This window comes from Saccopteryx leptura, chromosome 3 (assembly GCF_036850995.1).
Source record: "Saccopteryx leptura isolate mSacLep1 chromosome 3, mSacLep1_pri_phased_curated, whole genome shotgun sequence".
NCBI classification, from domain to species: Eukaryota; Metazoa; Chordata; class Mammalia; order Chiroptera; family Emballonuridae; genus Saccopteryx; species Saccopteryx leptura.
Genome location: NC_089505.1, coordinates 133,281,676 through 133,307,495, shown reverse-complemented (window position 1 = coordinate 133,307,495; position 25,820 = coordinate 133,281,676). Strand labels below are relative to the sequence as shown.

At 42.5% G+C, this 25,820-nt stretch overlaps 1 protein-coding gene across 8 annotated transcripts in view; it reads right to left on the bottom strand.

Moving 5' to 3' along the window:
• Nucleotides 1-1,756: 1,756 nt before the first annotated feature.
• FGGY (FGGY carbohydrate kinase domain containing) overlaps nt 1,757-25,820 on the bottom strand; it is a 450,547-nt gene continuing 426,483 nt past the window's right edge. For all 8 annotated transcript variants that reach the window (XM_066376414.1, XM_066376408.1, XM_066376413.1 and 5 more), the window contains 2 exons: nt 7,618-7,679; nt 1,757-1,986 (listed from right to left, as the gene is read on the bottom strand). In XM_066376414.1, coding sequence (XP_066232511.1) covers nt 1,905-1,986; nt 7,618-7,679 — 144 coding nt within the window. In that variant the 3' untranslated portion in view covers nt 1,757-1,904. The remainder of the gene's footprint in view (nt 1,987-7,617; nt 7,680-25,820) is intronic.

Here is a 25,820-nt window from a genome sequence, read left to right as displayed (position 1 = left end):
CTGCTGTGTTCTTCTCAGACTCCCACATCTGGAGACACATGATGTCTGTCTGCCCAGCTGAAGTTAATTTTAATCACCCAATCAAAATGTTGTCCTGTTTCTTCCCTGTATAGTTAACATTCTTTCTCCTCTTATAACTAATAAGCAATCTGTGAGGAGACATTTTTAAGAGCATGCATACATCCTGTTACTCATCAAAATGCCCCCCTGGATCCACAGCCAATTCCTGCCTGGACCTATCTTAGATATGATGATTGCACGATGATGGTTCTGCATTTCAAAGCCATATCTGATTCTAGACTGGATTCTGTACAGGAAGGAAGAATGCCATAAAGGACGTTATTGAGTTATTGACAAAACTGGAGTATAAATGGCAGGTTAAATAAAAGTGCTATATAACAGTAAAATCTACTGGAACTTACTCTCAGATGACTCATAAAAAATGTGTGTATAGGCCCTGGCCGGTTGACTCAGTGGTAGAGCGTTGGCCTGGCGTGCAGGAGTCTCGGGTTCGATTCCCGGCCAGGGCACACAGGAGAAGTGCCCATCTGCTTCTCCACCCCTCCCCCTCTCCTTCCTCTCTGTCTCTCTCTTCCCCTCCCGCAGCCAAGGCTCCACTGGAGCAAAGTTTGTCCGGGCGCTGAGGATGGCTCTGTGGCCTCTGCCTCAGGCGCTAGAATGGCTCTGATCGCAGCAGAGCGACACCCCAAGATGGGCAGAGCATCGCCCCCTGGTGGGCATGCCGGGTGGATCCTGGTCAGGCGTATGCAGGAATCTGTCTGACTGCCTCCCTGTTTCCAGCTTCGGAAAAATACAAAAACAAACAAATAAACAAACAAACAAACAAAAAATGTGTGTGTATTTATACATACAAGTATGTATATATGCACACACTCATATATATACACACACACATATATATACACACATATACACATATGTATAAGTGTGTTGAGAGAACATGCGAACAGTAAAGCAAATGAGGTAAATGTTAAAACGTAAAAGTTAGGTACTTGTGTGTTCCTTGTGTAATTTCTATTTTTACATTTTTAGAAGTTTGAAATTTTTACAAAAAAAAAAAGGTAACAATAGGCCCTGGCCGGTTGGCTCAGTGATAGAGCATTGGCCTGGTTCGATTCCCAGCCAGGGCACACAGGAGAAGCGTCCATCTGCTTCTCCACCCTTCTCCCTCTCCTTCCTCTCTATCTCTCTCTTCCCCTCCCGCAGTGGAGGCTCTATTGGGGCAAAGCTGGCCTGGGTGCTGAGGATGGCTCTATGGCCTCCGCCTCAGGCACTAGAATGGCGCCTGTTGCAATGGAGCAATGCCCCAGATGGGCGGAGCATCACCTCCTAGTGGGCATGCCGGGTGGATCCCAGTCGAGTCCATGCAGAAGTCTGTCTCTCTGCCTCCCTGCTTCTCACTTCACACAAAAAAAAATAAAGAAAGAAAAAAGAAAGAAAGAAAAAAAAGGCAACAACAGCTTTTAGGCACCTATAGAATGAACATTAGATGTTTAGATGTCCCAGCAGTGCTCGCTTCGACACACATATACTAGATGTCCCAGCAGTAGCAATGTCTTTCATCTAATGGCTGACATTGAATCAATGAAAAGCACACATTTCCCCTGGTCTGAGAGAACCCAAGGTCTCATCTCACAGGAGAGCCTATGACCCTCTGTGAACTTCTGTCCTTTGGATGGTACCTGTGGAAATTGCTAAGTAAACAATGGTGGTATTTTGAAATGGAAGCCACTAGTTCAGGTTGGCCAGGTCTTGGTTTTCTTTATTAAAAGACAATACAGAAATGATAAAATGATACCTAAAAGGCCTTGACTATGAGATGAAATGACAGGCCCCGGGTGCAAGGCCACAGAACCTCTGGCACTGGCACCTGCAAGCTCTGTTCAGTCCCCTTTCATGATCGCTGCGTACTCCTTCTGGTGTTCTACCAGCTTCAGGAATACTTGATATTTCTTGTCATAATATCTGTGGGAGACAAAGGAGTATGTTGAACAATCTCAAACTGTTATGCAGCTTCCCCTTACATTTATAATGGGATTATGTCTGTTATGGTTTTGTAGACACCCTCCCCCCATTTTTTTCAACACTTACAGCTTCCTGAGCAATGGATATTCTCTCTATTATCTCTAATCTACATGGAGCGTTCTAATCTTCATTTTAGAAGTAAAGACATTTGCTCAGAGAGGAATGTCTAGTAGGGTAAATAAAAGTTGGCGGGGCTAGAATTCAAATGCAAGGTCTGCCTGATCTCAAAGTCTCCTCCGTAATGTATTGAGAGTCCCGGGCTTAACACAGAACCTTTCACATTCCCTGCTCCAATAAATGTTCCATATATGACTAGCCCCAGGTTTGACGGCTGGTTTAAAACCACAGCCTTACCAGGGATGAGACTAAACATTTTAATTACCCTTTGCAGATTCCACACCTACATGTCCTTTATCTGGCAGTAAGACCCCATGAAAACGTGACTAACGCCATTCCTGTAGCTGTGCCCTGCCTTCTGGGCATCCTATCGTGGACCCTGCCCTTCCTGTACTCGCCAGCTGACTCTTCAGAGGAGACCTGTTAGAACTCGGCATTGGCTATGAGTCAGATGGCAGAGCAGTCCTATCCTGAAAGGGATAGAGTAGCTAAGACAGATTATACTTCAGATTATACTTAAAACTCTGCCCTTACTCCCCCTGCTTGGGAGGAGATCACATGGGGGGCAGGGTTGATGAAGCCAGGTTAGCATGTCTTAGTAGATTCTGGGGAGCTCCAAAAAAGTCTTCATGAGGGAATGTTGGTGCCAGCTCATGAACTGGGCAGAGAGATTGTAAGAATGGCCCTGGAACTTCTTGTAAACATGCTCAATAGGTTCATAGAGTCCATCTTAGGCATTATGGTAACTCCAGAGCTGTGATGGGGCCAAACACTTAAAGAGGTGAACTCTGAAGCCTGGGTTTGATTCGCAGCTCAGTCTGTTACTACCTGTGTGACCTTGGATCTGTTATGTACTTACTCTCTTTGTGTCTATAAATTCCTCATTTGTAAGTGAAAATAATTATAGGATCTACCTGAAGAGCTGATAGTTTGAATTAAACGAGATAATCTATGAAAAGCACTTAGAATACTGCCTAGCTCATAGTTAGTGATATCAGTGCTAGTTATGGTTACTACTTTTTAAAAAATTAATATTCCAATAGTTCCATTAATAGAGCTATATGTAGGTTCTACTAAAAGCTATACAGTGAGTCTCTAAAGTTATTAATTACAGAATGATTGGGGGGATGGAAATTTTCTCCTTTTAATGATATGCTATGACAATTTAATGCTAAGTAATTCTTTTACTCTGTCAGAGTTCCTAACTTGGAAATCTCAAAACTGCTAGGAGGGAGCTTGGCTCAGTAACCCTTCTCATACACTTGAAGATTTCCGGTTTTAATACTGACAGCTCTAGAGTAATGTTTTGGCCTCATTCTTTGTACAGTGGTAAAAACACCTCTTTTGCAGGCAGAGAAACCTGGTTGACTCTGGACAACTTTTAAAAATTGTCTGAGCCTCAGTTTCCCTGCTGTAAGAGAGTGATAACAGTTTTAAACAAGAAATTGAACGTGATATACTCCATGAGCTTTCAAGTGCTAACAAATGTGAACTAATGTTCTTGTACACTTTTATTATCCTAGAATGCCAAGAGATGGATGTTTTTCCTTTTTTACACATGAGGAGCTGAGGTCCGAACCTCCCTTTTTGTCCCCTGTGCTTTTTATTTTCCAAATTGTTTTATTCTGAAAAAATACAAGTGACATGAAGTTTTCCATTTTAACCATTTTTTAAGTGTACAGTTTAGTGGCAATAAGAAATTCACATTATTGTGTAACTATCACCACCGTCCATTCATGAAACTCTTTTCATCTTTACAACCGAAACTCAGCACCCATTAAACAGTGACTGCCCATTTCCCACTCTCCCTAGCCCCCGTCAACCACCTTCTACTTTCTGGCTCTATAATTTTAACTACTCTAATTATTTCGTATAAGTGGAATCACACAGTATTTGTCGTTTTTTGACTGGCTTATTTCATTTTATATAATGTTCTCAAGGTTCATTCATGTCATAGTAGACATCAGACTATCCTCCCTTTTTAAGAATGAATGATATTACATTGTATGCATATAACATATTTTGTTTTCTCCATTCATTCATTGATACACAGTTGGGGTACTTCTCTGTTCTAGCTACTGTGAATGGGGCTGCTATGAGCGTGGGTATACAAATATCTCTCTAAATTCCTGCTTTCAGTTCTTTTGTGTATATTCCCAAAGTAGAATTTCTGGACCATATGGTAGTTCTATTTTTAATTTTTGAGGAATCACCATACTATTTTCTACAGTGGCTGCACCATTTTCATATCTGCCAATAGTGCTCAAGGGTTCAAATTTCTCCAATCCTCATTAACAGCTGGTACATATACATATAGTTTGATAGGTCCCATCATAATGGGTGTAGATGATATCTCATTATAGTTTTGATTTGTATTTCCTGAATGACTAGAAATGAATAGAAAGCATCTTTTCATATGTTCATAGGCCATTTGCTTATCTTCTTTAGAAAAATGTCTATTCAAGTTCTCTGCACATATTTTTTTAATTTTTTTGGCAGAGACAGAGAGTCAGAGGGATAGATAGGGACAGACAGGAAGGGAGAGAGATGAGAAGCATCATTTCTTCATTGTGGCACTTTAGTTGTTCATTGATTGCTTTCTCATATGTGCCTTGACGGGGGAGGGGGGGCTACAACAGACCGAGTGACCTCCTGCTCAAGCCAGCGACCTTGGGCTCAGGCTGGTGAGCCTTGCTCAAACCAGATGAAACCACGCTCAAGCTGGCGACATTGGGGTTTTGAACCTGGGTCCTCCGCATCCCAGTCTGATGCTCTATCCACTGTGCCAACATCTGGTTAGGCTCTCTGACCATTTTTTTTTTTATTTGCTTGTTTTGTTGTTGAGTTTTAGGAATTCTAAAGATATTCTGGATATTAATCCTTTATTAGATACATGAAATGCAAATATTTTCTCTCATTCTGTAGGATGCTTCTTTTTTTTTATTCTGTTGATAATGATTTTTAATGAACAAATTTTTCTAGGGCACTTTCAAGGGACAGCTCTAAGACCACAGATAAATTTGGTCTGAGAATATGGCTGAGATTTGGGATCCTTATAAAAGGTCTATTGAACAAAGTCACTAGATTATGCTTTCTGTGATCCTGATTTTAAAAACCAAGTGAATCTTCTCTCTTCCAAATTCTCCCCACGTTCAGTCAGTTGCTCCTGTGTGGCATGGCAGAGACCTAAGTATATATACACATTCCACACCGACGACGTGATTTCAGGGAAACTGGCTCCCTTTCTACTTGCAACTCTTAAGGCAACCTGCAGATGGTGCCAGAGCACCATGTGTGCCTCCTCCACAAAGACAGTTTCCCTGCTGACGGCAAATTAAGATTTCTTTGCAAAAGGAGCACATAGGCTTACTGAAAGAACTGAAACACAGACTTCCCTCAAAAGTCTTGGGAAGGTCACCAAAGAGATGGTGAAGAATATTCTGTTTCTAATTTCAACAAAAGCGTGATGCTGCTAGCCCATATTGGGAATTCAGATCTCTCACCGCTCCTGAGTTGAGCTTCCTATTATTAGGTCCTGTCAGCCCTGTATTTAGAGAGGAGTTCATATATGGAGGGTTAATAGCCGAACTCCATTTGGACACATTCGTTAAGAAATGAAAAGAAACTTAATTACGTTGTCTGTGGATATTTCCAACTGTGCTAAATACTGACCGTGCTTTGGTGGGATCAGCACCTTTGCCTGTCCATGACTTAAGGTGAAATTTGCTTTTATCTTCAACCTCATATATACTGCTCACAAACATTAAGGGATATTTCAAAATGAATATGAAATAATTTTTAAAAAGAAGCATTTGATTTTTATTTTTGTTAAACAAGAATATCAGAAAAGTATGCCCTGGCCGGTTGGCTCAGCGGTAGAGCATCGGCCTGGCGTGCGGGGGACCCAGGTTCGATTCCCGGCCAGGGCACATAGGAGAGGCGCCCATTTGCTTCTCCACCCCAACCCCCTCCTTCCTCTCTGTCTCTCTCTTCCCCTCCCGCAGCCAAGGCTCCATTGGAGCGGAGATGGCCCGGGCGCTGGGGATGGCTCCTTGGCCTCTGCCCCAGGCGCTAGAGTGGCTCTGGTCGCGGCAGAGCGATGCCCGGGAGGGGCAGAGCATCACCCCCTGGTGGGCAGACGTCGCCCCTGGTGGGCGTGCCGGGTGGATCCCGGTCGGGCGCATGCAGGAGTCTGTCTGACTGTCTCTCCCCGTTTCCAGCTTCAGAAAAATACAAAAAAAAAAAAAAAAAAAAAGAATATCAGAAAAGTAAATGAAAAGTCAAAGAAAGTTGTTCGATTATGCAAATGAGATGCAAAACCAACTTTTATTTCATTGGTGAAAATGCACTATACAAAAAAGCTGAAAGTACTAGAGTATCTGCACGTTCCCTGATCCCCTATTTTCCAGAAATTATAAAAGCCCCAACTGTCCCTTCATCTTTAAACTCACTATAAGTGACTTAATGGAGCTTTTTCATCTGTCACCAGGATTACTAACAAAGTCTTCCATCTGATCTCTCCGCTTCTACCCTAGGTCCTCCAGTTCTTCCTCTAAGAGGGATCTTTCTAAAATCTGCATCTGACCAGGTCCCACCACTGCTCACAATTCAGTATCTCCACACTGCCTGCAGGAGGAAGTCTGGCCTCAAACTCCCCATGACAGGAGTCCGTCTGCTCCCCCATATACAGTTTCACATCCACCATGCCCCATCTCATACTTTGCACTTCAGAATTATGAGTTGTTTATAGTCACCTGACATACCATGCTGCTCTCACCTTTATAACTTTGCCTGTTATTCCCTCTACTAAGAATGTCCTTCCCTGTCTTGTCCTGTCTGACAATTTCTTTTAAGCCTTTAAACTCAGCTAGACTTAACCTCCTCTCACCCCTACAGGGTCACATTACTTAATTCTTTGGACTGCTGTGTACAATTTATCCCTCTGTTCTGATAGAATCCTTGTGCATAAATAAGGTTGTTTTATTCCCCTCTAAATCTAAGGCTAAGGAGCATAACACTTTGAATATAGCAGGAGCTCAGGAAATTAGTGGTTTGTGACTTGGGGTTAAAATACTGATCAAGGTCATGATGTAGCTCTCAATGGCAAGTGATGCAAAGGGTAAGAGAATGGACAGATGCTACTGTGTCCTTTGATTTAAGATGGAGGAGATCCACATTTTAGAACAGAGAAGACCAGACATGCTGCTGGCTTTTCCTAGGCAGAACACTGTCTGAGCATCCAGGAGTTTGTACTTGACCCCCACATCTGGCCCTACCTAGCTCTGTGATCAGAGGTAGCTGAAAGTGCCCTTACCGCTCTGGTGTTTAGTTTTATCAACTATTAAATGAAAGGACTGGACGAGCTGACCTCCCAGGTTTATTCCAGCTCTAGAGTTGCATGTGTCTATGTGCTCTCATTCCTTACCATTGTGCATATAAAAGACATCAACTTACCTTTTATCCTCATGTCTGGGAAACACTACTTTCCCCACTTTGCTCATTCCTGCCATTGCCTCCTGTAAAAAAGAAAACAGAGTTGGGAAGCTAAAACCGAAGTGAGGCTTGTCCCAGGCAAGAGATTCTAATTAAAATTCATTTTCCTTTTAAGATATTCAGTTAGTCTGTTTTTCCTTCAACTCATTTTCTCTGGTAATGGGAATAAAACCCCAATAAACACTAAAAGTTACATCTCTGAGCACACAGCTTGGGCTTGTTAAATGGTTGGGTATTGAGGCCTCCTGGCCATAAACTGCCCAGAAGGTGAAGCTTTTGTGATCATTTGCAGAGAATTATTTGCCCTTCTCCTTGCCAGGACACCTGGGCTTAAGAAGGCACCATAATCAGCCACTGAGCTTGTTGTCTACTTAACTCAAGATAATAGTAACTGGATGGAAGCCACTTTGCACCTGCATTATAAGGATAAAATATTTAAGACCTCTTCATTTCACCTTTGGCTCTTTTATTCCAGCATCTTTGAAATTGTGAGTACAGATGTAGGACCTCTGGGCTAAGTCCAATTGACTAGAATTCTGGAATGTGACTTGAGAACATTCTTGTCTTTGGCATAGAGCATTCAGACAGCAAGTTGCAGTGTCTGGGTGAACATGGTCTGGTGTGGGCAGCATCAAGATCAGCCACAGATTGTGACGCCTCCATTTTATAACTGAATTGGTTCGGTTTCCTTGGGCAGTCTCCTGGTGCTGTTAAAGCTATGGGAGAGTAGGGGCGAATTGAGTGAACCCACACTTCAGAATCCAGCAGACTTCATTAGGGAGACTGCAAGCAACAGCATGACAAAGGTCCTCAGAATAGGCTCTATCTTAGGAACAGCTACTGAGGTCCTATTGTCAAGGGTGGAGTCATTCTGGGTTCACATACACACAACTTCTTATTCCATATATTTGTGAATTACTCACTATGTACCAGACACTGTGCTAGGAACCCAGATTTGCATAAGACATATGCTTTGTCCTGGAGAAACTCACATACTAGCAGGGGAGGAAAGAATGTGAAAAGCTGACTGCCACACAGGATGTGAGGGACCCTGGTATATTTAAACATATCCAAGTAGCCCTGCCCATCCTTGCCACCTTACTGTGATTTTACACACACACACACACACACACACACACACACACACACACACACACACACAATTTACCATTAATACCCTTTAAAAAATTATTTAGAAAGTTAAATTTAACAAAGTGACATTGAGAGTACATAGGTTTCAGGTAAACATTTCCATAGCATTTGAACTGTTGATTATGTTGTGTATTCATCACTCAAAATCAAATCAAATCATTTACGTCATCTTGTATTTGTGCCTCTTTACACCCTTCCACATCCCCCTCCCTCACAACCCCCATAACCACTTCACTCTTATCCATGTCCACGAGTCTCAGTTTTATATCCCATCTATGTGTGATATCATACAGTTCTTGGCTTTTTTACTTATTTCACTTAGTATAATGTTCTCAAGTCTATCCATTTTGTCATAAATGGCAATACGTTGATTCCTTCCTTTCTTCCTTCCTTCCTTCCTTCCTTCCTTCCTTCCTTCCTTCCTTCCTTCCTTCCTTCCTTCCTCCCTCCCTCCCTCCCTCTCTTCTTCTCTCCTTCTTTCTTCCTTCCTTCCTTCCTTCCTTCCTTCCTTCCTTCCTTCCTTCCTTCCTTCCTTCCTTCCTTCCTTCCTTCCTTCCTCCTTTTTAATGATAGGGAGAAGGCAGAGAAAGTCTCCCACATGCACCCCAACTGGGATCCACTCAGCAAGCCCACTAGGGGGCTATGCTCTGCCCATCTGAGGCATTGCTCTGTAGCTCAGCAACTGAGCTCTTCTTAATGCCTGAAGTGGAAGCCATGGAGCCATCCTGAGCACCCAGGGTCAACTCGCTCCAATTGAGCCATGGCTGAGGGAGGGGAAGGGAGAGAGAGAGAGAGAGAGAGAGAGAGAGAGAGAGAGAGAGAAGTGAGAGAGGGAAGGGTGGAGAAGCAGATGGGTACTTCTCCTATGTGTTCTGACCGGGAATTGAACCTGGGACCTCCACATGCCAGGCTGATACTCTACCACTGAGTCAAACAGCCAGGCTGTCATTTCTTATGGCTGAGTAGTATTCCACTGTATATATGTACCACATATTCTTTATCTAATCCTCTACTGAGGAACAACCATTATGGAAGAAAGTATGGTAGTTCCTCAAAAAAAATTAAGAATAGAACTACCATATGACTCAGCAATCCCTCTACTGGGTATATACCCCCAAAATAGAAAACATTGGTACATAAATACACATGCACCCTCATGTTCATTGCAGCATTATTCATAGTGGCCAAGACATGGAAACAATTAATACCCTTCTGACATGTCATGTATTTACTGGTTCATGTGTTCCTTATCTGCTTTCTCTACTCCTTGCCTCAAGCAGAATGTAGGAAAGGCCAGCAGGCTCTTCTGTCTTCTTCTAAATCTCAGCATCTAGAATATTCATAAAACATATCGAGCCCCGTCCATGTACCAAACACAGCACTCAGTAATGAGTTCACAGAATACAGAGATGAAGAATGCATGAGTTCTTTCATCAAGGGGCTCACCATATAATAGAAAAGACATTTACCATGATTAAAATAGAGTGTGATAAATACTATGCTAGAAGCAGATAAACTGCCTTTTCTTTTTTTTCAATTAGCAACAATCATACTCTGGATAAACCTCATTGGCTACCATACTGCCACTGTGAAAAGCTGATGTTTAAAAAAAAATCATTAAAAATAGTTATTCAAGGGTTAGGCAACGTGAAGGCATCTTCATCTGCTAACCACTTACACATATTTCTACTCTGGCGAGGACGCTCCCCAACGATGATAAGAACATTTTGAAATAGTCATCTGCCTTCAACAGAGTGGGGAGACCAGGGATGCTCAGAGCAGCAAGCACACTGACAGAAGAGAAGAAATGGCAGAAGATTTTTAAATATTAGAAAACATTATTAAAAATGAAATCATGGCCTGACCAGGCAGTGGTGCAGTGAATAGAGTTTTGGCCTGGGATGTTGAGGTCCCAGGTTCGACATCCTGAGGTTGTTGGCTTGAGCTCTGGTTCATCCAGTTTGAGCACGGAGTCTCTGGCTTGAGCGCGGGGTTGCTGGTTTGAGCATAGGATCACAGACATGACCCCATGGTTGCTGGCTTGAAACCCAAGGTTCGTGGCGTGAGCCCAAGGTCTCTGGCTTAAGCAATGGGTCACTGGCTCAGCTGGAGCCCCCAGGTCAAGGCACATATGAAAAAGTAATCAATGAGCAACTAAGATGCTGCAACTATGAGTTGATGCTTCTCATCTCTCTCCCTTCCTGTCTATCTGGTCTGACCCTGTCTCTGTCTCCCTCCCCAACCCCAAAAAACAAACAAACAAACAAAAACCAAAATGAAATCATGGTGAAAGTATAAAAAACAACAGGGTAGTCTGGTACTATTTTGTGAAGAGGCAAACACATCTGAGCGAAAGTCACTGGCATTCCACTTAACAAGGATATTTTAAGAGCTCTGTTCACCCCAACATATGAAAGAACATTTTCCTTCATAGACTCAATTCTGACTCCTAAAGTCATCCCCGTGTCTTGCTAAGATGGCCGCAGCAAGGCCCAGGGCCAGCTTCTCCACTTACACCTGTTTTGCCCTTGCTTCTTTCTTCAGAGTCCTGCTCTGTTATGATCTGGGCAGGGGAGAGGAGTCTCTTCTCCTCTCCCTCCCTTGACTCTTGGAATGCTCTCTGGGAATATTCATCTTGGTCATACTTAGGCCTCAGGTTGGAGATAGCATCCCAGGACTGCCTTCCCAGGTGGGATCCAGAAACTTTTGTTATATAGGGTGCTCCTACATGTTACGTTCCTTCCCACTGTAACAGATGTGTAGACAAAAGGCAGACCTGGATTCTTTCTCTCTTTTCTTCATATCACTTCTGCTTGTTTTTAAAATAAATTATCAAGAAACAGCCTGGCACAGAGGATAAAGCATCAACCTGGAACACTGAGGTTGCTGGTTCGAAACTCTGCACTTGCCCAGTCAAGGCACACACGAGAAGCAACTACTATGAGTTGATGCTTCCTGCTCCTCCCCCAGCCTTTCTCTTTATCCTCATTCTAAAAATCAATAAATAAAATCCTTTTTTTTTAAAAAAAGTATATTTTAAAAATATATTATCAAGAAACAAACGCCAGAAACAGTGTTTTCAAAGGTTTAAAAAGAGGTTAGTTTGTTTCTTAAAAAGGTACAGACCTGCCTGACCAGGCAGTGGCGCAATGGATAGACCACTGAACTGGGACGCAAGGACCCAGGTTCGAGACCCTGAGCTTACCAGCTTGAGCACAGGCTCATCGGGTTTGAGCAAGGCTCACCAGCTTGAGCCGAAGGTCACTGGCTTGAGCAAAGGGTCACTCAGTCTGCTGTAGCCCTTCAGTCAAGGCACATATGAGAAAGCAATCAATGAACAACTAAGGTGCCACAACAAAGAATTGATGCTTCTCATCTCTCTCTCTTCCTGTCTGTCTGTCTCTGTCACACACACACACACACACACACACACACACACACACACACACACGGCATAGACTTAAGCATTGAACTTAGCTCAGGTATCTACTCCTTGGAAAAGAGTTTTTCTGACTTAGCCCACAGCCTGCCTTCCTCCTAGAAGGACCTTTTTGCTCCCACAGCAACCTGTGCTTCCAGCCATCATAGCATTTATGATACGGCACCAAAGTTTTTAGCACATCAGTCTCCTCAACTGGACTGAGAGCTCCTTAAGACAAGAACTGCTATAATTATTTCCACTGCCAAACCCAGTATCTGGTATAGCATATACATTGAGGGAATGTATGAGATGAATGAACTTAAGGATCATGCATGTGACAGAAAATGGGAATGGAAGTTTTGGCAGAGATCTAAGGGTGACAGATATACAATACCAAAGTGATGGAAAAAGACCACCCTGAAGAATTTGAAAATGGGTGGTTGAGATCCCATGAATCAAGTCTTAAACCTTTCATCTATATGGAAGGTTAGAAAAAGAGCTGGTTTTTAGGAGAGAGCTGTTGGTTTATTGTGGTTCGGGCCTCTTTCTAGGGGAGGCGCGAGAGGAGTCTCCTGCCTCACAAATCAAGAGAGCAGGGTTACACTGAGACCAACAGGGAACTTGATGTGCTCCTAGGTTGTGGGACCCAGTGGATAGAATGGGACTTCTGTCTGGAAGAGAAGGGCTGGTTCGGCACTTCAGTGTGGAAGTCAAGGGCTGGTTGCACTGCCAGAGCCTATAATCATTGGATCTGTCTATAATCTTCATACAACAGAGGGTGGGTAACTCTTTAGAGCAGTGGTCCCCAACCTTTTTTGGGCCACGGACCGGTTTAATGTCAGAAAATATTTTCACGGACCTGCCTTTAGGGTGGGATGGATAAATGTATCATGTGACCGAGACAAGCGTCAAGAGTGAGTCTTAGATGGATGTAACAGAGGGAATGTGGTAATTTTTAAAACTAAAACACCGTTCAGACTTAAATATAAATAAAACGGAGATAATGTAAGTTATTTATTCTTTCTCTGTGGACCGGTACCAAATGGCCCACGGACCGGTACCAGTCCGCGGCCTGGGGGTTGGGGACCACTGCTTTTTAGAGGACCAACACCAGTCTGTGGACCAGCAGTTGAAAAACACTGATCTAAATGACTTTGTATGTATCTAAGAAAGCAGTGGAGCTGCCAGAATTTTTTAACCAGGGCAGAGAAAAATAGTTGCAAATATATCAAGGATTAGAGGGAGTAAAAAATACAGTTGTCTCTCAATTCTATCTCAAGAATTGTGTTTGTCCTAAATACAAGCTATATGCACTTGCACAATAAACACTGGATCAACATATACTGCCACGTGAACAGGTTCAAGAGCATGGGTGATTTTTTTTCCCTCTTGTTTTTTAATGTGTTTTCTAACTTTTCCACAGTGGCATATATTGATTTGATAATTGTAAGAAAAATAAAAATATACTGCATTCTAAAAAAATAAAGTTATGCTTACAGGCAGTTACAATGACTCGCGCTCATTCCCTTCTCCCCTGGGAGGCAGGACTCACTGCGGGTATTTGACACGAGAAGGAGAATGCCCAGAGGATCAGTGCTGTCATCAGAAACAGCACCGCTGAGTTTTCTGATTTCTCCAAATCATTAACATAAAACTAAAACCTCATGAACCCACTGGCTGCAACAGATCTGGAAATCACCACAGCAAAACAATACAGATTTATTATGGAAATGCTGACACGTGCTAAATATAGTCACCCCTCCACACACACACAATACATTTCTGTTTAAAAGGGTCTATTTGAAGTTGGCCTCAAAATTCATACTTTTTGTCAGCAGGCGGGAGCTGGACAATCCTAATTTGCAGCATGCTACCCTCAGTGTTGGAGAGTCTAGACAGCACAATGAATGCACTGACTTTTTCCTTTTTGCCCACACAATGAAAGCTTTTTAAAAACAAAATATTTTGTAAAATCGCCATTTAATCACTTTTCTTTCTCTCTCTAAGGCAGAGCTATAAATAAACCATGAAAGTTCACATTTGATCATTACTTCTGAAAGCAAGGGAAGGGTTTCTGTAGGAAAAAATGGGGACCCTGTACCCTGGCCATGAAAGAAGGCATTCATGGGGTCTGCCCCTTCCCTGCCGGGGCAAGGCCGAGCTACCAGTCTGCACACACGGCTCACCACTTCTCTGGGGGCAGCGTTGGCAGTCACCAGGACTGTGTGGGCGCGGGAAACACCCAGTTCTCATGCATTATGGCCTGGTTTGGGAGCTACCAAAGGGCTTTAGGTTATACTGGGGTTAGTTACCCTGGGAAATTAGGTTAAAGAAAAAAACAGGCTCTTCAGCACCCATGGAGAGGATAGGGATTCCATAAGTGGCAGACACACTGACCTGGGGAGTAGAGGACTTGGTACCTTCTCCCCTCCGCAGGGGAAGGGGAGCAGTGGCCGTAAGACTTTAGTAAAACTATCAGGAAGTCTAGTCCTAGGCACCAAAGGCACCACAAGGTTGGCAGTGTCCAGAGACTCCATCTATAGGAAGTGACCAAGAAGCTGGCATTGTGGGAGGTACACTGTGAGCTCCCTGAAGGTAGAAACTAGGTCATGATAGGTCTAATGCCTGGCCTGTCCTCGCACTTACAGGTGCTTGGTTCCTGATGACTTTCACAACAGGACATTGTGTGGTTATCTAAGCCAGCGTTTCTAAAGTAGCATGTGTGCACCCCAGGGAGTGCTCAAGATGTTGCCTAAGGATTCCGGAAGAAAATATTAAAAGTGCCATTTATATGAGTTTTAATCTAAGGAAATAAATGAAGCCTGACTAGCACTTAACATGCAGATTGTCACCAGATCCATTAGTTGGTCCACACATCACATGGCCCTGAGTTTTCTAAGATGTGTGAGGTTTCCTAAGAAAAGAATAGGAGCTCCACAACCCTGAGGGGACAACAGCATGGCATGCTCTTCTCTGTCCACAGACGCTAGTGATTCGGAACGTTGTCATTTACGTGGTCTAGGGATTCATTGGTATTATCTAGTTTATTTAAATTAACCTTCACAAAATGGGCAACCAGCTGAAAAGGATTCAGTCAATGGATTAAAGGTAATGGTGATAATTCAAATTCAAGTAAATAAGAAAATGGTGACACATCTTTTTGGGACTAACTCTTCATATTATAAGCTTAAACCAATAAAGACCTAGTCAGATAAGATTTAGAAAAAAATCAAAATGATCAAGAATACTGTTTGATGAACACACAAAAAAATAATAGAAACAGAGGCAAGAGACACATAGAACAGACAGACAGCTGTCAGAGTGGTGGCAAGGGAGGGGGGTGGATCAAAGAAGATGAAGGAACTGAACTAAAATCATATATACATAACACACGGACACAGACAACAGTGTGATGAGAGCCGAGGGCAGGGGGGTGGCGGCAGAGGGGAGGTGGGCAAGGGGGGAAGGGAACAGAAAGAGAGCTTGCTTAGAGTGGAGGGGACACAATGCGGGGTGCAGAGGGCATTATATTGAGTTGTACATTTTAAACCTATATGATTTTGAGTACCAGTGTTATCCCAACAAATTCAATTAATAAAAAAATAAAATAAAATAGGGGTAACTTTGACATAATAATTACAATTTTTTTTTTTTTTTGTATTTTTCTGAAGCTGGAAACGGGGAGAGACAGCCAGACAGACTCCCGCATGCGCCCGACAGGGATCCACCCGGCACGCCCACCAGGGGCTACGCTCTGCCCACCAGGGGGCGATGCTCTGCCCCTCCGGGGCGTCGCTCTGTTGCGACCAGAGCCACTTTAGCGCCTGGGGCAGAGGCCAAGGAGCCATCCCCAGCGCCCGGGCCATCTTTGCTCCAATGGAGCCTCGGCTGCGGGAGGGGAAGAGAGAAACAGAGAGGAAGGAGAGGGGGATAGAGAAGCAAATGGGCGCTTCTCCTATGTGCCCTGGCCGGGAATTGAACCCGGGTCCCCGGCACGCCAGGCCGACGCTCTACTGCTGAGCCAACCGGCCAGGGCCAATAATTACAATTTTAATGACAGAATAATTAACAAAAATATTAAACATTAGTTACAATTGAGTGTTCTAATGCTAAACATTATAAATTCCAATTTTATTATATCATCTGGGCTCATATTATTGATATTGGGTTATAAAGTAATTATTAATAAAAATTCTATTCTATCAATATAATTATGTAGTACTATTACAATATTAATGAGTAGAAACTTAATTTTGAATAAAAATATTATCACCACACACCAAAAATGAATACTGTTTGAGAGATAATACACAGGCACAAACAAAAGCATTTAGAAATCATCAAAAGTAATTTTTAAAAAATCATTAAAAACTTTCCTGACCCTAGATGTATAGTGTACCTATATATACTGCATAATGTTAGTTAGTATGAAGACAGCTATATTTCACCTGTTTTACTGTATACATAATCTATAAGCACAGAACACATCCACACCTTTTCTTAAATAAATTTCCATGTATTGAGGATGCACGGGCACAATTTTTTTTAATTGACAGGGTGTATTATCAAAAAAAAAAGTGGCATCTATTGATTTAGCAGACAATTGCCATGGTCATTGCAATGTTGCTGGTTTAACCCTTTCCCAGGTGCCAAATCCGTGCTGTGCACTGTGCTGCTTTATGTACATGATGTTCCTAATCCTCAAAGTGACTTTATGACACAGATGTTATCATATACTCACACTTTATGAATCAAGGAAGTAAAGAGTATAAGGAATTTGCCCAAAGTCATAAAGCCAATATAGAGTACAGGCAAAATTCAAGCCCATTTCTGACATCAGGCCTTCATTGAGCCCCACATGCAGGCCCAGTGGTCCTATACCTCACTGTAACGCCAAGTCTCATCCTTAAATCCTCAGGCTTGAGTTTAAATCCCACTTCTGCTGCTTATCAGCAGAGTGATCACTCGGGTGAGAATGAGTGTGTGTGAGACACTCTGATGCAGTACACTGTACCTTTTCAGAGATGCTGACACATAGCTCTGAAAGACACAAATCTGCCTTCTGGAGGAACTCTGACTCATTTTACTGGAAAAACAAGTTCACATGCGAATGTGTGGGCTGAGGCACATGACCCCTCCACAGAAAAACAAAGTATAGCAATGTGATTTTCCTCCAACAAGCACTAAGAAATGGCTAGTTGTCCTTTTATTTATTTGTTTGTGTTTTTATTTTTGGCACAGTCATCCTTTGACCCACATCTGGTATTCTGTGTAACCTCTGTACATTGAAGACAACAATGTCAATTTAGGAGCAGGAAGGGATGCGAGAAAGGAAAGAGTGGGAGTAGTCCTCATCATTCATCATGATATGAAGACTCACAACTCAGTTACAATTTAAAATTCCATCTATCTGTCTGTCTATCTACCTATCATCCATCTATTCATCCATTTATCCATCCATCCATCCATCCATCCGCCCACCCACACACCTACCTACCTACCTACCTACCTACCTACCTACCTACCTACCTACCTATGTATACACACAAATATTTGTTTAGGATGTTGATTACATGGGGGTACACATTTACTAAATTTCATCAAACTGTACATCTGTGTATTTCACTTTATGCACACTATATTTCAATTTAAAAATTATAAAAGAAAAAAATCCTGTATGTGTATAAATATATATACATATATGTTGGTATATTTGTATTTTATTTAATTTTTAATTATATGTCTACAAACAAATAAAATTTTAAATGCCCAGTTCTCTAACCTTGACCCTAAAATAGACCTCAAATTAGTCTCTTGATGATAAAGGAGGGTTGGAAGTATAGAAGCTCTCCAATTCTGCAGGAAACGGTAATGCTAATGGAAAGATACTGAGTTTCAGAAATAAACAGGGTTAGAATAGTACCTGGGCTCTGCTAATTACTGGATGTGCAAACTAAGCCTCAGATTTTCCCATCTATAAAGTGGGAATAATACTAGCTACTCACAGTGTTGTTGAAAATTCCAGTATCTGACTCTCTGACTACCATCTTGTAAGTGGTCTCCCAACTTCCACTTTGGTATTCTAACAGCAGTCAGGGCCACTGAGGGTGAATTTCAGAAAGAGAGAAAGTATAGTGCAGTGACTGAAATGATAGACTCTGTCTATAACAGACCACCAGAGTGTGAAGTTGGGCGTTATCACTTACTAGCCATGTTATCACATATGAACTCTTTCACTTCTTTATGCCTGTTTCCTTTTCTAAAAATGGAGAAAATAGTATGCTCCTTCTAGGACTGTTGTTAGTATCACATGAGTTATTTCAGGTAAAGTATTTAGAACAGTGACAGCACAGGGTAAATACTGCATATGTTTTGCATATTTATTAGCTCATTAGCATGCCTCGAGCCTGGCTAGAATGGGCAATCCATAAATATTTGTTGAATAAATCAATGAATGAGGTAAATTCAATGTTGTCTCTCTGGGCTGTTTTTACCCACAATACTTCTGACACTAAATATGTGGGTTTTTTTCCTCAGATCAACTAGTTTTCCAAATCTCCCGACACTAACTGGGCATTCTGTAATTCAATTTAATTTTGAAACTAAACACCCAGAGTTAGCATCAGACTCCATAGGTTTAAGGGCTCAGTCCTAGTAGACTTCAGATGTTGGTCACAAGCCCGGGCCTCTCACACTTCGGACTGAGGAGCTGTAAATCAGAGATTCCTATGACCAGCCCTCCCATCTCAGTTTTGATAACTTGCTAGCACGGCTCACAAAACTCAGGAAAACAGTTTGCTTACTATTACTGGTTTATGTTATAGGATACAACTCTGGAACAGTCCAATAAAAGAGATGCATAGGCCACGGTATGGGGGTGTGGGAGGTGTGTGGAGCTTCCAGGCTCTCTCTGGGGTGCACGACCTAGGCTCTCCAAACCCTGTAGTTTAGGGTTTTTTATAGAGGCTTCATTACATAGGCATAATTGATTAAGTTATTGGACATTGATGATTGGCCTGACCTCCCTGGTGGTCAGAGGTGAGGATGAAAGTCCCAACCTTTTCTTTAATCAGGCCTTGGCCTTTCTGGCAAACCAGTCCACCGATCCCCATGCTGAAGCTATCTAAGGGTTCCCCTCCACCAGTCATCTCATCAGTACATAAAAGACACTCCTCCCTTCAGAGACTCCACGGGTCTTAGGGGCTGTGTGCCAGGAGTCAGGGACAAAGATCAGATATTTATACTTTGTTACATAAGGGTCTCTCGTCCCTAAGAGTCTCTCGTTCCTAAACACTGAAATAGATTTCCATTGATTTTTGAAATCCAAATTTTGTACGATAGCCTAGAACTTCAAGATTGAGCTTTGTGACAATGTCTCCGACTTCACTTCATGCTAGAGACATACTGGTCATCTTGCTGTTGATTGAACATGTCAAGCTTGCTGCTGCCCAGGGCCTTCCTGCTTCTGTCAGAAGTGCTCTTGTCCTGTATCTCTGACTGTCCAGCTTTTCCATAGGATTTAGGTCCTTTTCAAATATAAGCTCTATGAAGTCACCACTGGCCACTCTTAGCTGAAACAGCACAGTTCTCCCAAACACTCTCCATCACATCATTTCATCTTCTTGACTTTATAACCCTTTGTAGCACTTAGCATGGCCTGATACTACACTGTTAGTTTACCTACATCCTTGTTTATTGTCTACTTCCTCCTCTGTGGCCCTCACCTCTACTCCTCCTTTCAGGAAGGCAGGGTCTTTGGCTTTCTTATTTCTCGATGTAGCCCTAGCTTTCGGCAGGGCAGTAGTTCAACGTCAGCTGAAAGTATAAACTTACTGAATGCCTATTCGAGAGGCACAACATATGCATATCCAACTATAGAAATGACCCCTGAAAGTATAGTCTTTGCATTTGAATATCTTGCCTTATTTGATGCTCACAGACATTCTGTGACAGATGTCTTATTACAGTGAGGAAACTGGAGCTCAGAGAGGTTCAGTGATTTTCCTAAACTAGTAAAAGGTGTAGGAGGATTTGAAATGTGCTCCAACTCATGAACTAGACCGGGCCTCTTTCTGGAGGAGCTCACAACCAACAGGCAGATCTCTAGTTCATGACGATTTATCCTCCTCTGATGACTCTGGGGCCCTGTAAAACCCTTAAAGCTTTCTTCTTTCACTGTCAAAGACAAATTCAATTATACTCATGACGTTGTGCTTACAGAGGTAGGGAGGTATATTCACTGACACAGAGAATGATTGTTCACATTAACTTTTGAAACAAAATAACTGCCAGCTGTATGATCCTGAGTGAGACCTTTCCCCTCCCTGTGGCTCACTTTCCTTATCAGTAAAGTGAGAGGTTGGATTAAATTATGTCTAAAGTCTTTGCCAGCTCTGCAATCTGTTGGTCCCATGCACATGTCTTTCTATGATTAACTCTCAGTTGACAAGTGAACCCCAATGGTACATTTTATTAGGCTTTTATTAGGCCCTCTCTGAGAGGGAATACAACTCACTGTGTTTCCCCAGCAAGGTACAGTCTCCCTGCAATTCCATCACAGCAAATATGGCATTGGGGGTGGAAAGGACATCAAGCTTCTTGCTAAAAGCATCAGACAGATTACAGACTCCCAAACTGCAAGCCATCACCCATCTAATAACCTACAGTTGACTGGAAAATAAATCTCCTGCCAATATGTCTGGCTGAAAAGGCATAAAGTGCGTGGTAAGCTGTAACAGAAATAATATAACAATAACTCAACAACAATAATAATGGTAGCTATAACATTTATTGGGTATTTGCTATGGCCCAACATTGCATTAAATACTTCACCTACTTTATATCCCCAATTGAAATATTAAAAAACACAAATCTTTGGAACCTGTACTCTTTTCCCTTCTTTTTCTTTGTTTGGAGCCTGTATTCTTAACCATGCACTACAGAACAAGGCTTTGGTAATGTGCAGGCCATTTGACACTCTGAGACTCAATTTCTTCCTTTAAAAATGGGGACTTAAATAGCTATTTCATAAACCTGTTGTAGAGACTAATGCTTAAAAGCATAGTTATTATTACTATTACCAATTACCCATCAACTGAAACAAACCTTATTTTCCCAGAAACTTTATCAGAAGCTAAGACTTCCCATGTTTACACTGGAGTGCATGCTGCAGGTTGGGGGTGCGGGCGGCCTAGAGCAGGTGTCAGTGTCAGTATTCTCATGGTTCTCATTATCATTTCCAGACAATTATTCCTCCATCCAAGCAAAACGATCTGCTCCTCTGAGGCTGATACCATTTAACGATAGAGAGAAAATCATGCCTATTGCCCCTGCTGTTACCATCAGTCCCTTGCTGATATCCCTACAAAAAAATAAAGCCAAGGCCTAGGTCACAGTTTCCCTACCCACCTGGAGGTTTGTCATTATCATGGAAGATGACTTTTCCTTCAAACCATATACTCCTTCGGGCTCAAATTTCTTCCATAGCTGGGATAAAATGTACCATCTATTTCATCAAACACACAAATGGAAGATGATCATGACATCCTCAGCTCCTGCTTATAAGACCCAGTCAATGCTGAATCTCATTGGTTTCAAACTGTTTCCAAGTCCAGGAACTTTCATCTCTGCTTTACTTTGTGTGTGTGTGTGTGTGTGTGTGATGGAGACAGAGAGAGATAGAGAGAGGGACAGACAGGGACAGAGAGACAAGAAGGGAGAGAGATGAGAAGCATTAATTCTTCGTTGCAGTTCCTTAGTTGTTCATTGATTGCTTTCTCATATGTGCCTTGACTGAGGGGCTACAGCAGACTGAGTGATCCCTTTCAAGCCAGCGACCTTGGGCTCAAGCTGGTGAGCCTTGCTCAAACCAGATGAGCCTGTGCTCAAGCCGGCAACCTCGGGGTTTCAAACCTGGGTCCTCCGCGTCCCAGTCTGACGCTCTATCCACTGTGACACCACCTGGTCAGACTCTGCTTTACTTTAGCACTCACTCCCAGAGCCATACCCTCAAACTTATCATCAGATGACTATACTTATGGATATTCCAATATTGTAATAGCCACTTTCTGACTTAGTTCAATTCTCACATTTGCCCCAGCATTCTTACTAAATGTCCTCCCCCACCTCATTTCTAGAACCTCAATCCGAACTTTTCTTTCCATCCATATACTCCTTTGGGCTCAAATTTCTTCCATAGCTGGGGTAAAATGCACCATCTATTTCATAAAACACACAAACCAAAAAGAATCACCACTAATACTCTTTTAGTTGTCAAATTCAATTGGCATCTCTAATTCACAAAAGTTATTTAGCCAAGGCCCAGGTCAGGTGGCTCAGTGTATAGAGTATTGTCCTGGTGTGCAAGGTCACAGGTTCAATCTCTGGGCAGGGCACTTATGAGAAGCAACCAATGAGTGCACAGCTAAATGGAACAACTTAGTAGAATACCTTTGATGCTTCTCTCTCTCTCTCCTTCCTCCCTCCATATCAATAGAAAAAGAATTTAAAAATTACTTAGCCAAGATACACTTTGTTTCTTTTTTTCTTTTTTTGGTATTTTTCTTAAGTGAGAAGCAGGGAGGCAGACAGACTCCCGCATGCGCCCGACTGGGATCCATCCAGCATGCCCACTAGGGGGTGATGCTCTGCCCATCTGGAGTGTTGCTCCGTAGCAACCAGAGCCATTCTAGCACCTGTGGTGGAGGTCACAGAGCCATCCTCAGTGCCCGGGCCAACTTTACTCCAGTGGAGCCTTGGCTGTGGGAGGGGAAGAGAGAAATAGAGAGAAAGGAGAAGGGGAAGGGTGGAGAAACAGAAGGGCGCTTCTCCTGTGTGCCGTGGCCCGGAATCGAACCTGGGACTTCCACCCGGCTGATGCTCTACTGCTTACACTTTATTTCTTGATGTAAAGGAGAAACTTTGTTTAAGACAGGGCAGGCCAGTGAGAGACTGAAACTCCAGAAAGTGTAACATCCTAAAAGTTCTCAGTCTGAACACCTTGGAAATTTACACTGCCTGCTTCAAAGTTAATTCCACTCTGGCAAGATTCCTTGGCCAGAAGATCTGGAATTATAATTGGCAGCAAAGAATAAAAATGTGATGGTATTATTAACAAAGTGCAGTGACTGAACTACAAGAGATGTTGGATGATTAGTAGTGTCAGTTTCTTTGTGTTAGGCTAGTAAATAACCAAATTATCTAAGACGCAGGTTATCTATCCACCCAGCCACCCCTTCACACTCCTTGAAGCTCCAAGTTTTGTATTTCCAGTTCTTCTAGGCCAGAGCCATCATAGAGCTATAGCTTGGACACCCAGATCTCACATTTAGGGCTAGCCTTGGACTGGCTTACAGAAAAGAAATCCCTCTAACCCAGAATTTATTTCAAACCAACTTCAGGAGGGAAAGGACAAGCAGAGAGGTTGAATCTAAAGCTAAGAGTTGGGGAGGCCAAGAAGAGTACCAAAGTCCCAAGATAAGAGAAGGGCTAGAAGGCAACAGCCCAGCCAGCAGGGTAGGGAGGAAGCAGAGGTCAGACAAGAGAGGGAAAGCATTGAATGTACATCCAGGATAGATCATTGTGGTGTCCTTTTAAACTGATTTATAATCTTTTCTGTATTCTCAAAGCCCCATGGTTTCCCTCTACCTTAACACTTAGCGCACAGTAGGATAGATATCTTTTTACTGATATGTCTCCCCAACCAGACTGTGAGACCAAAGAATACAGAGACAAATGATTTTCATCACAGTTCCCAGAAATTGATACAATGTGACTCTTCAATACATACTGAAAGAATGAATTAGTAGATGAGTGGGTGAGTGAATGAATGAATCGGGGGTGGAGTATCTATATAAGGCGACACTGGGATCTCCCTCAGTTGTACTTTTTGGTATTTCCTGTCAGGTCAACATACTATTTTATTTTATTTTATTTTATTTTTTTAATTTAGAGAGAAGCAGGGAGAGAGAGACAGAGACAGGAATATTGAGCTGATCCTGTATGAGCCCTGACTGAGGACCAAATCGGCACCTCTGTGCTTTGAGACGAAGCTACAACCAACCGAGCTATCTGTCTAGGGCAACATATTCTTCATTGTCAGGTGTCACACAGTCAAGATCACAGGCTCTGGACTGTCTAGATGAAAACTTCAGTTCTTCTAACTAAATGGCTCAGACCATTTGTACCTTTGGGCTAATTGCTTTGTGCCTCAGTTTACTCATCTGTAAAACAGAAATAATAGAAATAACTACTCATAGAGTTATAGAGAAAATGCACACAGATCATCAAATTAGTGCCTGACACAGTAATAACTTTAAAAAATTGAGTTATTTTTATTGTAATTGTTATATCCAACTCCACCCCAGCACTGCACAGGATCTAGTCATGTTTTCTTGAGTACTCCTATTTAAAGACTTCCTAATCTCGTGCTACATGTGACATGCTGCCTAGGCAGGGGAGTGATAAGGAGCACAGAATGAAGACACCATTCAACACTGGACGCCAGTTGATGCCTCTGTTTAAAGAGAGGAAGGAAGATGAACAATGAGCAGAATGGGGGCTGCAGGGAATAGAAGTAGTAGGAGCATCTGGGTTTAGAAACACGGGGTTTATTTCTGAGCTGGACTTCCAGCCTTTTACATTAAACAAACAAAGAAAACAACAACTCTGTCAGCTGTGTTTATGAATGTGAGCTTGCTCTGGATTTCACAAGACAGGGAATTCAGTCTGTTTCCCTCTAGTTACTCCATTAGAGGCAAGCACATGATGTGCTGGAAAGAGAACTGATCTGGAGGTCAGGAGGCTCCGGTCTTGTATTAGTCTTAGTTGGGCCTCTGTGATCTTGAATAAGTTGCTTCCTTTCTTTGGATCCCAGTTTCCTCTTTTACAAAATGGGAAGTTTGAGCCAGATTATGTTAGTATGATTGTTAAAGCAATTAGTTATTGAGTATCCACTGTATAACAGGCATTGTGCTAGGAACTGTGCTGTATCAGTGAACCTGAGAGCTCTGACCCTGACCTCATGGAACTTAGAATCTACTGAAGAAATGCAGGTGTCACCTGACCGCGTGGTGGTGCAGTAGACAGAGCATTGGACTGGCATGTGGAGGACCCAGGTTCGAGACCCTGAGGTCGCCAGCTTGAGTGCGGGCTCATTTGTTTTGAACAAAGCTCACCAGCTTGGACCCAAGGTCAATGGCTCGAGCAAGGGGTTACTCGGTCTGCTGAAGGCCCGTGGTCAAGGCACATATGAGAAAGCAATCAATGAACAACTAAGGTGTCACAACGAAAAACTGATGATTGATGCTTTTCATCTCTCTCCGTTCCTGTCTGTCTGTCCCTATCTATCCCTCTCTCTGACTTTCTGTCATTGTAAAAAAAAAAAAAAAAAAAAAAAAAAAAAAGAAAAAAAGAAATGCAGGTATCTTTGGAGAGTATAAAAGGGAGACCAGGCCTTAGCCAGATAGCTCAGCTGATTAGAGTATGGCCTCATACACCAAGGTGTGGGTTCCATCCTTGGTCAGGACATATACAAGAAATCAATGAATGAGTAAGTGGAACAACAAATTGATGTTTTTCTGTCTCTCTCTCA